The sequence below is a fragment of the Agelaius tricolor genome, unplaced genomic scaffold (genome assembly GCF_023055355.1).
Source record: "Agelaius tricolor isolate 1412-34295 unplaced genomic scaffold, bAgeTri1.0.p SCAF_5, whole genome shotgun sequence".
NCBI lineage: Eukaryota > Metazoa > Chordata > Aves > Passeriformes > Icteridae > Agelaius > Agelaius tricolor.
In genome coordinates this window covers 54,132,643-54,147,481 of record NW_027269265.1, presented here as the reverse complement: position 1 = coordinate 54,147,481, position 14,839 = coordinate 54,132,643, and the positions used below count along the sequence as shown (strand labels likewise).

Below are 14,839 nucleotides of genomic sequence, written 5' to 3'. Positions count from 1 at the left end.
TCATAAATAACAGCATCTCCTTTCCCTCTGACTCCCAGTGGAGATGGCCAGAGATCCCTGAATCCCTCCTGCGTGTCCTCACTGGAGACAAACCCACAGGGATGGAGGAGGGAGAATCCCCAAAAATGGCAATAAAGGAACTTCCTTTATAACAGGATTTATAAAGTTCCCTGTCTCAATGCGAGTTTTCCTGGGAAGTGGGCAGGTTAGGTTATGAACACCTCGTTAGGTACCAAGCTAATTGCAGGAGCGATTCCCAAGCAAAGCATCCACAATTTGGGGTGGAAAGGGGGTCTTGGAGCATCCCGAGGGAAAAGCATCCAACCCTTCCCTGTCCCTCCCTCCCTCTTTCCATGCAGGATTTTGGGAGCCGCCGCTGGCAAAGCCGCCTCGTTGAGCAAGAGGGCCCTGACGAGAATTCCATGAGCGAGCTTCCTGCAGGGAGCAAAGGGCAGCGGGAGCGTGTGCCTGCCTGGCCAGCACCTCCCGGGGATTTTGGGCTGCAAAGGGATCACGGTGAGGAGGAGGAAGGCACCTGGGAATTTCTTCAGCCCCCTGGGCTGGTTCCCGGGCCATGGCAGCCACCACGGTGACGGACGCGGGCAGCGTGAGGATCATCACGGAGGTGATCCCGGCCACGGATCCCCGGGCGGCCCAGCTGGCCTCAGGCTCCCCGGCACCTGCCAGGACCTCGTTCCAAACACAAGGCTTCCGCAGGGCTCATCCCAAGGTGTTGGGGGTGAGACACGGCCTTCCAGGGGCCCAGCAGGATTGGGGATCCCTGAGGATCGTCCTGCTGGATGTTCTCCCTGGCTGGCTGGAGGGGATGTTGGGACAGGTGCCTCTCCCAGTCCCTTCCCAGCACTGTGATGTGGGATTGGGCTGGGATGTGCCTCACAGTAACGGGATCGGGAACCCTCTCCCTCATCCTTCCCCAGACCATCCACATCTTCACTGGAATTGTCCATATCTGCTTCGGGATCATCCTGACACTGTCGGAGCACAGGAACCCTTCCCTCCCTGTGGCCAGCGGGATCCTCTTCTGGCTGGGGATCCTGGTAAGTTGGGACAAGGACATGGGAATCTCAGGGAATCCTGGTGACAATATCCAATAACCATTTCCCCCTACATTCCGGGGTGTTTGTGCATTCCTGAACCCCAGTTCCCACCAGGAAGGGTGCCAGGGAAGGGTGCCTTGCTGCTGACACCAATTCCCACTGTTTTCCAAGTAGCTCCTGGTCTCGGGCTCGTTGTTGGTGGAAAGTGAAAGGAGAGACAGCCCTGTGCTGGTAAGATCCAGGCTGGCAGGGACAAGGTGTCCCCCTCTTCCTTATGTCCCTTCCAGCAGCTGCCAGGACCCCTCCACAGCCTGGATTCATCCCATGGGATCCACAGGCCAGTCTCCCCCTTGGGAAGTGCCCAGCTCTCCCACATGGAGCACAGGATGGGGATTGGGGTCACTGTGAGATGAGGGGGATGAAAGGTCCAAGGAGACCCTCATGGCTTTGGAATCATTGTGGGATGAGGGGGATGAAAGGTTCAATGAGACCCTCATGGCTTTGGAATCACTGTGGGATGAGGGGGATAAAAAGTCCAAGGAGACCCTCATGGCTTTGGAATCACTGTGGGAGGAGGGGGATAAAAGGTCCAAGGAGACCCTCATGGCTTTGGAATCACTGTGGGATTCCAGGGATAAAAGGTTCAAAGAGACCTTCATGGCTTTGGAATCACTATGGGATTCCAGGGATAAAAGGTCCAAGGAGACCCTCATGGTCTTTGGAATTGCTGTGGGAGGAGGGGGATGAAAGGTCCAGGAGACCCTCAAGGTCTTTGGAATCACTGTGGGATGAGGGGGATGAAAAGTCCAGGAAGCCCTCATGGCTTTGGAATCACTGTGGGATGAGTGGGACAGAACTGGGCAGCTTCTCCAGGAGATCTCTGATCCCAGTTGGATAATCCCAGTGGGAAGGAGCCCTTCCCAGGGTCTGTGTCACCGGGTGCTTCCCGCAGGTCAAGGCCTGCTGTGTGCTCAGCGTGGGCGTTGTCCTGGGCACGCTGGTGGCCACCGGGATCCACGGCACGGCCATCACCCAGATCACACCCGGCTGCGGGAAACCCAAGCCCTACCAGCCCCGCCCGGAATGGTGCTTCCACATGGAGAGCAAGGTAGGACAGCTGGGATTGTGGGGGAATCCCAGTCTGGGTGGGGTGCTCAAGGGTCCCGTCCTGTTCTGGGTGGTGGATCCTGGGATATTCCTGTGAAAAACGCCAGTCGCTTGCTTTTAGAATTTTAAAGGTTTAATAGTAATAAAATGGTTATAAAAATAGTAATATAATTAGAGTAATAATAATTTGGACAATTAGGAATTAGGACAGTATGAGACAAAAAAACAAAGAGTTCTGGACAGCCCAGGTACCTTTTTCTGGGCAAAATAAGCCCGAAAAAGAACACACGTTAACAGAGGATTAACCCTTAAAAGCAACAGCCTGTTGCACATTCATACATCTCATACATGATGCATAAATTCCATTCAAACACAGGATTCTGTCTGGTCAGTGTCAACTTCTTCCTCTTAATCCTAATGGCATCTTCAGAGCTGAGAGAGGCAGGAAGAAGTCTGTTTCTTCTGATAAGGGAACAATAAATTCTCTTTCTCTGAAAGATTTAGGTGTCCTGTGGCTGCTATCTCAGTGCGAGTACCTCATTCCTCTCTTTTAAAAAAAGTATCTTACATAGCATAGTTTCTATTTTAACATTATGTTGTAACCTAAAATGATATGTGAAAAATGCATATTTTATGATTGGCTTTTCGCAAATATTAAAATTAATGTTATAAGTGCTGTGTTGGAAAGTAATGCTGTATTAATTCTCTTAAGTAGTGTGGTAAATATAGTTTTAAGTTGTAACAAAATGTTGAAATAGAAACTATGTAGGTGGGATTTTTTTTTTCCTAAAGAAAGGACTCGCAGTGAGATAGCAGTCACAGGACACCTAAATATTTCAGAGAAAGAGAATTTATTGCTCTATTATCAGGAGAAACAAACTTCTTCCTTCCTCACTTGAGCAGGATGATGCCGTCAGGATTATGAGCAAGAAGTTGACGATGACCAGACAGAATCCCGTATTTGAGTGGAATTTATGCATCATGTATGAGATGTATGAATATGCAACAGGTTATTGTTTTTAAGGGTTAATCCTCTGTTAACGGGGGTCCTTTTATGAGCTCGTGCTGCCCAGAAAAAGGTACCGGGACGTCCGTAACTCTTTGTTTTTATTGTCTCATATTGTCCTAATCCAAATTGTCCAAATTATTATTACTCTAATCGTATTACTATTTTTATAACCATTTTATTACTATTAAACTTTTAAAATTCTAAAAACAAGCGATTGGCGTTTTTCACGTATATTTAACACACTACTTAAAAGAATTAATACAGCATAACTTTCTAACACAACACATATAACATTCATTTTAATATTTGCCAAAAGCCAATCACAAAACAGGCATTTTTCACACTCCCGTCCTCCTCCTCCTGGCAGATGCTGAGCAACGGCCTGGATTCCATCCTGGTGCTGCTCGCCCTCCTGGAATTCTGCGTGGCCGTGGCGGTTCTGGCGTTTGGATACGACACAGTCCGGCAGCACACATACACCCAGCTGGTGAGGGAGGCGGGAATCCTGCAAATCCCGGGAATGCTGATCCACCCCTCTTCCTCCCTCCCAAGGCCCGCCCCAGTGCGGGAATTCCCGTGTCCTTCCCGGAGATTTCCCTGGATTTCCCTGTGTTTGCTTCCCCAGGCGCTGTAGCCACGGCCCAGCCCCGCACGTGGAGCCCCCTGGGATGCCCTCAGCGTGTTCGGTCCCCAATAAAGGCCTCTCCCCCAGCCCGGCTCGCCCGTGTCTCCGGGGGTTACTCGGGGTGCGGGGGGGATTCGCCCCGGGTGTGTTTGTGGGAGTTCGGAGGGTCCCGGTACCGGCGGCCACGGTGGTGGGCGGTGCTGCCCGGCACAAAGATGGCGGCCCAGTACAAAGATGGCGGTACCCAGTACAAAGATGGCGGCCACAGCAGTGTGCGCGGAGGGTGCTGCCCGGCACAAAGATGGCGACAAGGCCCGACACAGACATGGCGGGCGCCGCCGTGCGCGGAGGGTGTTGCCCAATACAAAAATGGCGGCCGGGGAGGCGCTCTGGCTTCGCGCTCCTGCGGCGATCGCCTCTCTGACGTCATCTCTCCGCGACACCGCGGGGCCGCGTGGATCATGGAGGGGGAGAACGGGGGAACCCCGGGACCGGGACCAGGAGCGACCCCCGAGGGGCCCAGCGGGGCCCCCTCGGCTCCGGCCGCGGCTCGGCGGCGGCGGCGGAAAAGTGGCAAGAAGCGGCAGGAGGCGGTGGTAGCCATCCCGCGGGGCAAGCCCAAGTCGGGACGCGTGTGGAAGGATCCCGGGAAGAAGAGGTGGGAAGGGAGGCAGGGAATGGCAGGGAATAGGGGCAGTTATTGGGGGGCTCTGGGCTCCAGAAGGACTCTTTGGGGGATCATGAGGGCTGGGGGAGTTTTGAGGGGGACAGGTTTGTTTGGGAGGCTTGTAAGCGGGTTCCGGAGGTATCCATGTGTTTTAGGAAGGATCCAGAGGTGACAGGGATGACTTGGAGGGCATGCTGAGGATGCCGTGGGATGCTCCGCGCTTGGCGGAGTTTCATGGAACTCTGGAGAGGAGCTGGAGTGGCCCCGGCTGCATCCCGGGGTGTTTGGGGATCCAACACCTCCCGTGTGCCCGCGCAGGTTCTCCCACATGATCCAGGACAAGGCGCTCCGCAGCTCCTGGGCACGGAAAATGAAGGAGAGGCAGGAGAGGAAGCTGGTCCGGGATCTGGCACGGCAGCTGGAGGAAGCCAAGCAGAGGGAGAAAGAGGTAACAGGGCTCGGGAGCTGGAGAATTCCCGTCTTTCCCAAGTACAGTCCCACGTCTCTGCCCTCTTCCCGGGCCTCAGAGCTGTGGCAGAGCCCAGGAAAAGGGATGGAGAATTCCCTGTCCTGGTGCCAAATCCAGTCAATGACGGTCACATGCCCCAAGTCACTGACTCGGAATAAACTCCCTGGGTCAATTCCAGCCTCACCCGGGGTGGAAAAGCTGCTGGAATGACAGATTTCACACTTGGCTGGGCTTTGGGTTTAATCCCAGGGGAAGGGATGCTCAGGGAATGCTGTGGTGCTCCTCCCACAGGAAAAGAAGCGGCGGCGGGAGGAGAACCTGAAGCGGCGCCTGGAAAATGAGCGGAAAGCTGAGATTGTCCAAGTGGTGAGTCCGCTGTGCCAGCTGGGAACAGCCCTGGAGCACCCCACAACCTCCAGCCCCCTGTGGATCAGCCTCCAGTTTGCTCCAGTTCCTCTCCCTGCCTCTGTCTTTGGAGGAGCCTGGGAGGACTGGGAGATTGCCAGCAAAGCTGGGCATGCTGGAAGTGTGTCCCCTGTGTTCTCCCAAGCTGGGGAACACCAGAACTCAGGGATAATGGGGTGGTGGAGTGAGGAAAATGCTGCGCTGGTGGGGATCCATGTGGGGAAATCGTGGCTTTTCCATTGGGAAGAGACCTGGGAGCTCAGGGTGGGTGTTGCAAAGACCTCACCTGTGGGTGAGGATGGGGTTAGTTTTGGGATAAGTCCTGGGAGCCCTCCATGTCCATCCTGCCTCATTCCCACACTCTGCTCCATTCCTGGAAGTGCTCCCAGACAGGGCTTGGAGCAACCTGCACCACTGGGAAGCGTCCCTGCCCATGGCCAGGCGGGGAACTGGATCATCCCTAAGATCCCTTCCCACCCGAACAATTCCAGCATCCTGTGATTCCATGGAATCTCCTCTCCTTTCCCGTTTCCCAGATCCGGAACCCCCTGAAGCTGAAGAGGGCCAGGAAGAAGCAGCTGAGGCGGGTGGAGAAGCGGGACACGCTGGCCCTGCTCCAGAAGACACCCGTGAGGCGCAGCACGGCCACGGAATGAGGCAGGATTTGGGATCCTGCTCCTCCCCAGGGGCTTCTCCTCAGCTCACCAGAATCGCTGCCAGGACCCTCAGTGTTGGACAAACAACGGGACAGAGCTGGGGGGGATGCGTTCCACAGGCACCTGCTGTGGGATCCCCACAGTCCCTGTGGAATCAGGATGTGGCCGGTGCTGGAGGCTGGAACAGAACTTTGCTTTCCCAAATTTGCCTTGTTCTTATAAAAATGAACTGAGACAGATTTGCCTCCAGTGGCTCTGGGGACTGAGGGCTCCAGGTGGGGCATTCCCTAAGGCATTCCTAGGATTGGAGCGTGCTGTGGCCTCATTCTTTGCAGTTCCCCTTTCTCCAAAGGCGGAATTCCCATTGGGAATGAGCCCTGGAACCTGTCAGCGGGGGAGGGGGTACGGTGTCACACACCCTCCTGTTGGGGGCAACGCTGGGAATTCGGTGGGGGTTGGAAGCTGGAAATCCACATGGATTTCTTAACATTCCTGGTTTTTCTTGGTCCATGGACACCCCTTTCTGCATTCCTGGGGAGGGATGTGGCTCTGAGCTGGGATGGAGGGGATGGGGGGACAAAGGGGTGCACTGGGAGGAAAATGGGACTACAGGAATCAGCGTGAAGCCCTGGGATGGGAATATGGGGCCCTGGAGCTTCATCCTGGGGTGGCAATTTTGGGGGGGGGTCCTGAATTGGAATGGGATGTGTCCTACCCATGACCAGGATGGGGGGAGTGCCGCAGGGAATGTGGGGACTGACAGGAATTTTGGGGTGTGGCCGGTGCCAGGCAGGCACGGGGTCATGGGGCAGGAGGTCTCTGCCCTTGCCATTCCCGGGTTAATGATTTCCAAGGAATCCTCGAGCGTCTCCCTCTGCAGAGCCCACGGCCCAGCTGTGCCCAGCAGGGTAAGAGAAGGGGAAGCTCGGGCCCTCGGGGGCTGATTTCCTGCTGGGATGGGTGTGGGAGAACCACCAGAACCACGAGTCTCCTCCCAGGGCTGGACTGGGGCCAACATCCCAGTTCCCAGCCTGCCCTGCTGCAGGGAGCGGGAGCGGGGTGCACGCAGGACCAGGGGGCTCGGAGCCCCTGAATCCCCACCCTGCTCCAGCTCCAGGGTGGGGAGGAGGAGGATAAGGAGGGGGGACAGTGGGTGCTGGGAATGGCGGGGCTGGGAGACGCATGGAAAAGGGGTGTCCCGGCTGCCGGGTGAGTTTTGGAGCAGGGATGTGGGTTCAGAGGGTGGGAGGAGGTGAGGAAGGGAGGGGATGGGGACAGGGAAGCAGAGGATGGGGATCATGGAAGGAGGGGACCAGAGAAGGAGGGGACAAGGACCAGGAAAGAAGGAACAGGGACCATGAGGGGATGGGGGACATGGGAAAGAGGGATAGGGACATGGGAAGGAGGGATGCCAGCAGAACTATCTGGACCACAAACCCCATCCTGGGGGTCTCCCATGACGATCCTTGGGGACAGGCCACTGCCAGCATCCCCCTCCTGGGCGTGGCAATCCCTGTGGGACACTCAGGGTGATTCCCATTCCCAGCTGCACCATGGTGGAGGTGACGGTGACGCCGCAGTCCTCGCTGGCCGACCGGCCGGTGCGGATCCGTGTGCAGGGACTGTCCCCATCCCAACTTGTCACGCTCCGGGCATGGCTGAAGGACGAGCAGGGCGAGTGCTTCCAATCCCGTGCCTTCTTCCGCGCTGATGAAGCGGGAGAGGTGGATCCCGGGCTCCATGCCGCCCTGGGGGGCAGCTACTCCGGGGTCTGGCCCATGGGGCTGCTGTGGTTCCTGCAGCCTGACACGCTGTTCCGGCGGCTGGTGAAGCGGGATGTGGCTGGCAGCCCCTTCCGTGTGCGGCTGGAAGTGTTGGACGGGCTCAGCCTGGGCACGGATCCACGGGAGCAGCCGCTGGCATCCTGCGAGGCCGAGCGCTGGTATGTGGGCCCCGGAGTGCAGCGGGTGCCCATCCGTGAGGGAAGGGTCCGTGGCGCCCTGTTCCTGCCTCCTGGTGAGCACTGGGCAGGGGGGAATCCTGGGATATCGAACCAGGGAGCAGGGAATTCCAGGATATCAAACCTAGGGACTGGCAGGGCACTTGTTCTTGGGAGCCCTTCAGTGCCCAGCCTTGGGACTCCTGGGATAGCCAGCCAGTATTCCCTTGGGATACTGGACCTTGGGAGCCCTGGATACTGATACTGAGCCTTGGGATCCTGGGGATGCTAAACATGGGGACCCCTGGGAAACAGCACTGGGACTCCTGGGATGCTAAACCATAAGATGCCTGGGTTGTCCAGCCCTGGAAGCCCTGGGTTAGCAAACCTCGGGACCTCTGGGATGCCCAAAATTGGGATTCCTGGGTTGTCCAGCCTTGGGATCCTTGAGATATCAAACCTTAGGATCTTGGGACCCCCAGGATACTGGACCTTGTGCCCCCTGGGATGCCCAGCCATGGAACCTCTGGGATGCAGGACAGCAGGGGTGGCTCCCCATCCCTGACATTCTCCCTGTCTTCCCACAGGTCCGGGCCCCTTCCCCGGAGTCATCGACCTGTTTGGGGGTGCAGGGGGGCTGATTGAGTTCCGGGCAGGGCTCTTGGCCAGCCGGGGCTTTGCCGTGCTGGCCCTCGCCTTCTTCGCCTACGACGACCTGCCCCGAGTCCTGGCCCAGCTGGACCTGGAATATTTTGAGGAAGCGGCAGAGCTGCTGCTCCGGCATCCCAAGGTGAGTCCGGGAGTGTGGAGAAAGCCACCTGTCAGCCAGGATGTGCTTGGGGACAACTGGACATCCAGGTGGCCAGGGATTGTCCTGGGGACCAGGAATGTCCTGGGGACATCCTCATCCTGGTGAGCAAGATGTCCAGGTGGCCAGGGGTAGTGTCCCAGGGTTGTCCTGAGCACCAGCAATGTCCCAGGGACTGGGGGATATCCCATGAGGACACCCTTGTCCTGGCACCCAGGGATGTCCCAGTAAATGTATTATCCCTGATGTTATCCCAGCTGGCTCCATTTCCTCTTCCTTCAGGTCCGAGGCCCCGGCCTGGGCGTGGTGGGCGTCTCCAAAGGCGCAGAGGTGGCCTTGGCCATGGCCACCTTCCTGCCACAGGTGGTGGCCACGGTGTGGATCAACGGCACGAGCTTCCTGTATGGAAACCCTCTGCTCTACAAGGATCTGCGCATCCCTGCCATCCCCTACCACACCGAGCGCGTCCTGTTCACCGAGGTGGGAGCCATGGACAACTCGGCCATCTTCGACGACCCCCGGGACGCCGCCCACCGCGCCTCGGCCATCCCGGTGGAGAGGATCCGGGGAAAGGTGCTGTTTGTGGTGGGAGAGGCCGACCGCAGCTTCAACAGCAAGCTCTTTGCTGAGCTGGCCCTGGCGCGGATGCCGCCGGAGAGCGGCCGGGTCCTGTCCTACCCCGGCGCCGGGCACCTGATCGAGCCCCCCGGATCCCCCCTGTGTGGCAACTCCGCCATCCGCGGCACTCCCAAGCCGGTGGCGTGGGGAGGAGAGCTCCAGGCCCACGCCCGGGCACAGGAACATTCCTGGCAGGAGATCCTGCAGTTCTTGGAGCTCCATCTGGGGTCGGTTGCTGCCATGAAGCTGTGAGGGGTAGGGAGAAGGGGTGGTGGTCACCGGGATTGTCACTCTGGGGAATAAAGTGTCACCACTGGTGGCTGCTGCCTGTGCTCCTGGGGGATGATGTGTGGGACAAAGGTTGGACACAGATTTAGGAGATTTGTTGGAGATATTTGGGAGATGCATCAGATATATGTTGGATACATGTGGGATATACATCAGATATATATAGGATGTATATTGGACATGTGGGATAGATATATTGGATATATACTAGCTATATATTGGACATATATATAGGATATATATTGGATACATATGGAACATATAGAACAGACAGCCCAGACATATATTGGACATATATAGCACATATCTAAAATAGATATTAGACCTATATATATATATATCTATATCTTATATATATATATCTTGTATATATGTATGCATATATATATATATATGTATATATGTGTGTATATATATATATACACACATATATACATATACACACACACACACACACACACACACATATATATAGGACATATATGGGGCACATATAGAACATATATTGGCCATATATCAGCCCAGCTGTGGCTCTGGGGTCACACTGCTCTCTCAGCAGCTGCCCTCACTTCCAGAGGAGGTTTGAGGGAATCACATCCAGGCCCTGGCTCCTCTGGCTGGGATCCCTGTGCTCCTGGGACCTGGCGTGACCCTATTCCCACACCCAGGGCATGGGACAGGGAGTGGCTGTGACTGTCACTCTGGGAAGGGTGGGGAGGGGTGCTGCGGTGTAATCCGCAGTAAAGATAAATCCCAGAAGGGAAACTTGGGGAAAGGTAGGTACAGGGAACGCACATGGAGGACTTTGGATTCCCTGTGGCACTGCCAGCAGGGCACAGCAGGGATCTGGGGTAACTTTCTGATTCCCTGTCCCTCAGGTGTCACTGTGACCATGCCACTGTGTCCCCTGGTCCCATGGCTATTCCAGGAGTGGCATGTCCAGATGTCACTGCTGTCCCCGCTAGCTCTGTGCAGGTGGGCACACACCAGCCTCCTCCTTTCCCCCTGGATAACTTGATCCAGCTGGGCATCCCACCTGGCACCAGTTCCATTCCCTGGTCACTGGGACAGCCTCCAAGTGTGGGATAAGCTCAGTTTGTCCCTGGTCACTGTGACATAGCCACAGGAGCTGAGCACAGGGCTGGGGCACTGAGGTCACCGGTGGCAGGGGAGCGAGGAGCCCTGGGCAGAGCTCATCCCACGGGATCAGCTGATCCTGATCCTCCCCCGCATCCCAGCCATCCGGATATAAATCCACACCGCAGAGCCCCGTGCTCCGTCCGTGTAACCGCCATGGGACGGAGCTGCTCCTTCCTCCTGCTCCTCTTCCTCCTGTCCCCATGGCCCAGAGTCACGGTGGCACTCCTGCAGTACCGCCACGACTGCGGAGAGTTGGGAATGCAGCTCCTGGTCTTCCCGCCCCATGGCCGCACTGTCCGCTTCAAGGTTCTGGGTGAGTGGGGGACTCCCTGGATCCCCTTGGGGTGCTGGATTTCTCTGGGATTCCCCTCAGTCCCAGCGTGTTCTGTGGTGATGGTGTCCCAGTGGGATGAGCCCCATGGCTTGGATGAGCTGTTGCTGCTGCCTGGGGGGTTTCCATGCACATGGATGTGTCACATCCCCGTGTCCATGGTGTCCCTCCAGACGAGTTTGGCTCCCGCTTTGACGTGGCCAACTGCTCCATCTGCCTCCACTGGCTGAATTCCAGGGAGGATGGCTCTGTCATCTTCTCCTCTGGCTACAAGGGCTGCCACGTCCTGTTCAAGGTGACACTCCCGTCCCCTCCATGGCCCCCTCCAGCAGGATGGGGGTGACTGTCCCTCGTGTCCCCCCTCAGGAGAACCGCTACGTCCTGCGGGTGCAGCTGGAGGAGCTGCTGTCCAGCGGGATCCCTGTCACCTCCTACGAGGTCAACATGACCTGCCCCAAGCCAGGTGGCTCTGAGATGCTCCCAGATGGAACCCAGAAGACCCGGGACAGCGGAATGGTGTTCTCCCACACCGGCCTGCACCAGGTCTCGGAGTCCTCCCTCACCCTCACGGGATCCCACTTCTCATCCCAAGATCATGTGGAGCAGGTTCACACCGTGGGACAGTACCAGCCCAGCTCAGTGCTTCCCGGGATCCCGCACCATTCCAGTCCAGCCCACTCGGGGCTTCTGTCCCAGCCTGGTGGGGTTCATCCTGTCAACCAAATACAGGGAAGCTTCTTCCACCCAGCAGTGCAGCCCCCCCAGCCTGGGGGGCAGAGCCAGCCAGGGTTCCTTCGCCCAGTGCTCGTATCCCAAAACCATCCCAGTTTGGGGCATCACGGGGGGCAGACACAGCCGGGGCACCTGCGTCCAGGGTCTGTATCCCAAAATCAGCCTGGGATGATGCATTCCGTGGGTCAAAACCAACCAGGGATTCGCCCAGGGTCTGTATCCCAAAATCAGCCTGGGATGATGCATTCTGTGGGTCAAAACCAACCAGGGATTCGTCCAGGGTCTGCATCCCACAACCAGCCTGGGATGATGCATGCTGGGGGTCAAAACCAACCAGGGATTCGCCCAGGGTCTGTATCCCAAAATCAGCCTGGGATGATGCATGCTGGGGGTCAAAACCAACCAGGGATTCGCCCAGGGTCTGTATACCAAAACCAACCAGGGATTCATCCAGGGTCTTCATCCCACAACCAGCCTGGGATGATGCATGCTGGGGGTCAAAACCAACCAGGGATTCGCCCAGGATCTGTATACCAAAACCAACCAGGGATTCGCCCAGGGTTTGTATCCCCCAACCAGCCTGGCTTGACCTCCACTGGTGCCCAGACTCCAGCAGGATTCCTGCACTCAGGAGCTCAGCTCTTAAACCAGCCAGGAATATCTCATCCCGGTCAACCCTCCAACTCCCAAACTGGGCTCCCAGGCCACACTGGGCTGCTCCATCCCAGCCCGGCTTTGGTGCAGCCAGGACTCTCATCCTGGCCAGGTTTCATTAGCCCTGGACTCCAGGCTGAGCCCCAGCCTGGATTGCTGCATCCTGGGATTCACACCCAGCCCAGCCTGCTGCAGCCCACAGCGCTCTTCTACCCCTCGCCAGGGGCAGGTAAGGCAGGAAGATGGGATGATGGGACAAAGAGAAACGGCCTCGAGGTGCTTTTTCAACCCACATTCCTGCTGTGTCCCCTCTCTGCTTCCCTCCAGGAACGCAGCTGACCCGGGAGCAGTGCCAGGTGCCGGTGGGCCGGATGCCGTGCGTGGCTCCACAGGGACGGGATGCATGCCTGCAGGCGGGATGCTGCTACGATGATATGGACCGAACCACGCCCTGCTATTACGGGAATACTGGTAGGACAGCCGGAGGGCACGTCCCAAAAATCCCTCCCCAGCGCCGGGAGAGGGTGCTCAGAGTGATGGAGCCTCTCCGTGGTGTCGCAGCCACCGTGCAGTGCCTGCTGGAGGGACACTTTGTCCTGGTGGTGCCGCGGGGAATGGTGGCCCTGCCGTACAACCTGGACAGCGTGCGGCTGGCCAGCGGCCAGGCGGGATGCGAGCCCCGCCACGTGTCCGAGGCCTTCGTCATGTTCCGCTTCCCGGTCACCCACTGCGGCACCACCGTCCAGGTAGGGCGGGAAAACCCTGGAGAGCCCCCAGGTGGGCACGGTGGGGTCACTCCAGGATAGAAGTGCCCCCAGGATGCCCCCAGTGCCTCCAGAACTTCAATGAAATCTCGCCCACATGCTGCCTCCTGCCTCGAATCCTGATCCGTGCATCCCCCGGGATGTTTCCCATTCCGGTGTTCCCTGCACAGGTGATCGAGGACATGCTGATCTATGAGAACCAGCTGATCTCCACCATCGATGTCCAGGGATCCCCCCGTGGCTCTGTCACTCGGGACAGTGTCTACATGTAAGGGAAGAGGGTGGAAAAATCAAGGCAGAGAGCCTGGATTCCCCCTTGGATCAAACCAACCCTCACTCCTGCCATATCCCCGGTGGTGTCCCCACAACTTGGGTGAAGGAGGGGCTGATGGAGGATTGGGAGTCTCCCACCTTTCTCTCTCTCTTTTCCCCAGTCTCCGAGCTCGGTGCATCTACAACTCCAGCGACCTCCTTCCCTTGGGAGTGGAGGTGGCCGTGCCCCCCACAGCCGCCCCCCTGGCCATGCCGGGCCCGCTGGGGCTCCAGCTGCGGATTGCCACCGGTGAGTGCTCCCTATCCCTCTCCCCATCCCGCTCCCCATCCCACTCAACCCCTCCCAACATTCCCACAGACGAATCCTACAGCTCCTACCACGCTGTGGGTGACTTCCCCCTGGTGAGGGTGCTCCGGGACCCCATTTACGTGGAAGTCCGGCTGCTCCAGAAGACGGATCCCAATTTGGTGCTGGTGCTGCACCACTGCTGGGCCTCCCCTGGCTCCCACGCCACATCCCAGCCCCAGTGGCCCATCCTGGTGGAAGGGTAAGTGGAAAAGGACGGGAAGACGGAAGTGAGGGGGTCACTGTGCTGACACAGTGTCCTTGTTTCCCGCCCAGGTGTCCCTTCCAAGGGGACAACTACAGGACACGGCTGATTCCGATGGGTCCGGCCTCTCCGGAGCTGCCCTTCCCAAGCCACTACCAGCGCTTTGTCATCTCCACCTTTGCCTTTGTGGAGCCCCCCAGAATGGCTGTGCTGGAGGGGGAGGTGAGGGGGATCCCCCTGAATCCATGTGTTGGGAATCTCTCATCCCAACACCCCCAAACCCACCCCAGCACTGAGCTCACTTTCAGCTGCCCACAGTCCTTTCCTGTTGGGAAGCTCACGCTACTTTTGGGAGGTTCCTCAAGGCTTGGGGATGCTTTCCTGGGAATCTCTTCAGGCTCGGGGACCCTTTTTGGGGATCCCCAGGTGAGGCTGGCATTCCTGTGGCTCCCAGGTGTACATCTCCTGCAGCGCCTCCGTGTGCCACCTGGCCCAGCCGGAGCCCTGCCGGCCCTCCTGCCAGCTGGCAGTGCCCTCACGTGAGTCTGGGAGCCTCCAGGGATTTGGGAAGACCTCTACATGTCCCATTCTTCCCAAGCCAACCTGCTGCTTCCCACAGGAGCACGGAGGTCTCCGGGGAACAGGAGCACAGGTGACAGCACAGGGACAGTCACATCCCAGGGATGCCTTGTCTTTCCTGAGGTTCCCAAGAGAGGGGGAACTCAGCAGAGAGGCTGAGGAGTAA

The 14,839-nt window shown here is 57.7% G+C and overlaps 4 protein-coding genes across 5 annotated transcripts; all 4 read left to right on the top strand.

Annotated features, from left to right (window-relative positions):
• Positions 1 to 574: 574 nt before the first annotated feature.
• LOC139590531 (membrane-spanning 4-domains subfamily A member 15-like) lies at positions 575 to 3,942 on the top strand. Its single transcript, XM_071428226.1, has 5 exons — positions 575 to 739; positions 939 to 1,058; positions 1,233 to 1,289; positions 2,011 to 2,166; positions 3,542 to 3,942. Exons 1-5 carry the CDS (start codon positions 575 to 577, stop codon positions 3,806 to 3,808), a joined length of 765 nt encoding a protein of 254 aa, XP_071284327.1. The 3' UTR covers positions 3,809 to 3,942.
• Positions 3,943 to 4,208: 266 nt separating this feature from the next.
• CCDC86 (coiled-coil domain containing 86) lies at positions 4,209 to 6,235 on the top strand. The gene is made up of 4 exons (XM_071428228.1): positions 4,209 to 4,457; positions 4,785 to 4,914; positions 5,227 to 5,301; positions 5,877 to 6,235. The coding sequence occupies exons 1-4, from the start codon at positions 4,261 to 4,263 to the stop codon at positions 5,994 to 5,996; spliced, it is 522 nt and encodes a 173-aa protein (XP_071284329.1). The 5' UTR covers positions 4,209 to 4,260; the 3' UTR covers positions 5,997 to 6,235.
• A 143-nt stretch (positions 6,236 to 6,378) lies between these two features.
• On the top strand, positions 6,379 to 9,810 carry LOC139590530 (acyl-coenzyme A amino acid N-acyltransferase 2-like). Of its 2 annotated transcripts, XM_071428225.1 has the most exons (4): positions 6,379 to 6,904; positions 7,543 to 8,012; positions 8,523 to 8,725; positions 9,026 to 9,810. In XM_071428225.1, the coding sequence occupies exons 2-4, from the start codon at positions 7,550 to 7,552 to the stop codon at positions 9,611 to 9,613; spliced, it is 1,254 nt and encodes a 417-aa protein (XP_071284326.1). In that variant the 5' UTR covers positions 6,379 to 6,904; positions 7,543 to 7,549; the 3' UTR covers positions 9,614 to 9,810. The 2 variants fall into 2 exon arrangements, with proteins under 2 accessions (XP_071284326.1, XP_071284325.1); XM_071428224.1 differs by lacking the exon at positions 6,379 to 6,904 and having other exon boundaries at positions 7,395 to 8,012.
• A 1,132-nt stretch (positions 9,811 to 10,942) lies between these two features.
• ZP1 (zona pellucida glycoprotein 1) lies at positions 10,943 to 14,832 on the top strand. The gene is made up of 12 exons (XM_071428436.1): positions 10,943 to 11,102; positions 11,294 to 11,415; positions 11,487 to 12,310; positions 12,386 to 12,735; positions 12,834 to 12,977; positions 13,068 to 13,252; positions 13,441 to 13,538; positions 13,705 to 13,832; positions 13,902 to 14,091; positions 14,166 to 14,316; positions 14,549 to 14,633; positions 14,714 to 14,832. Exons 1-12 carry the CDS (start codon positions 10,943 to 10,945, stop codon positions 14,830 to 14,832), a joined length of 2,556 nt encoding a protein of 851 aa, XP_071284537.1.
• The last annotated feature ends 7 nt before the right edge of the window (positions 14,833 to 14,839 follow it).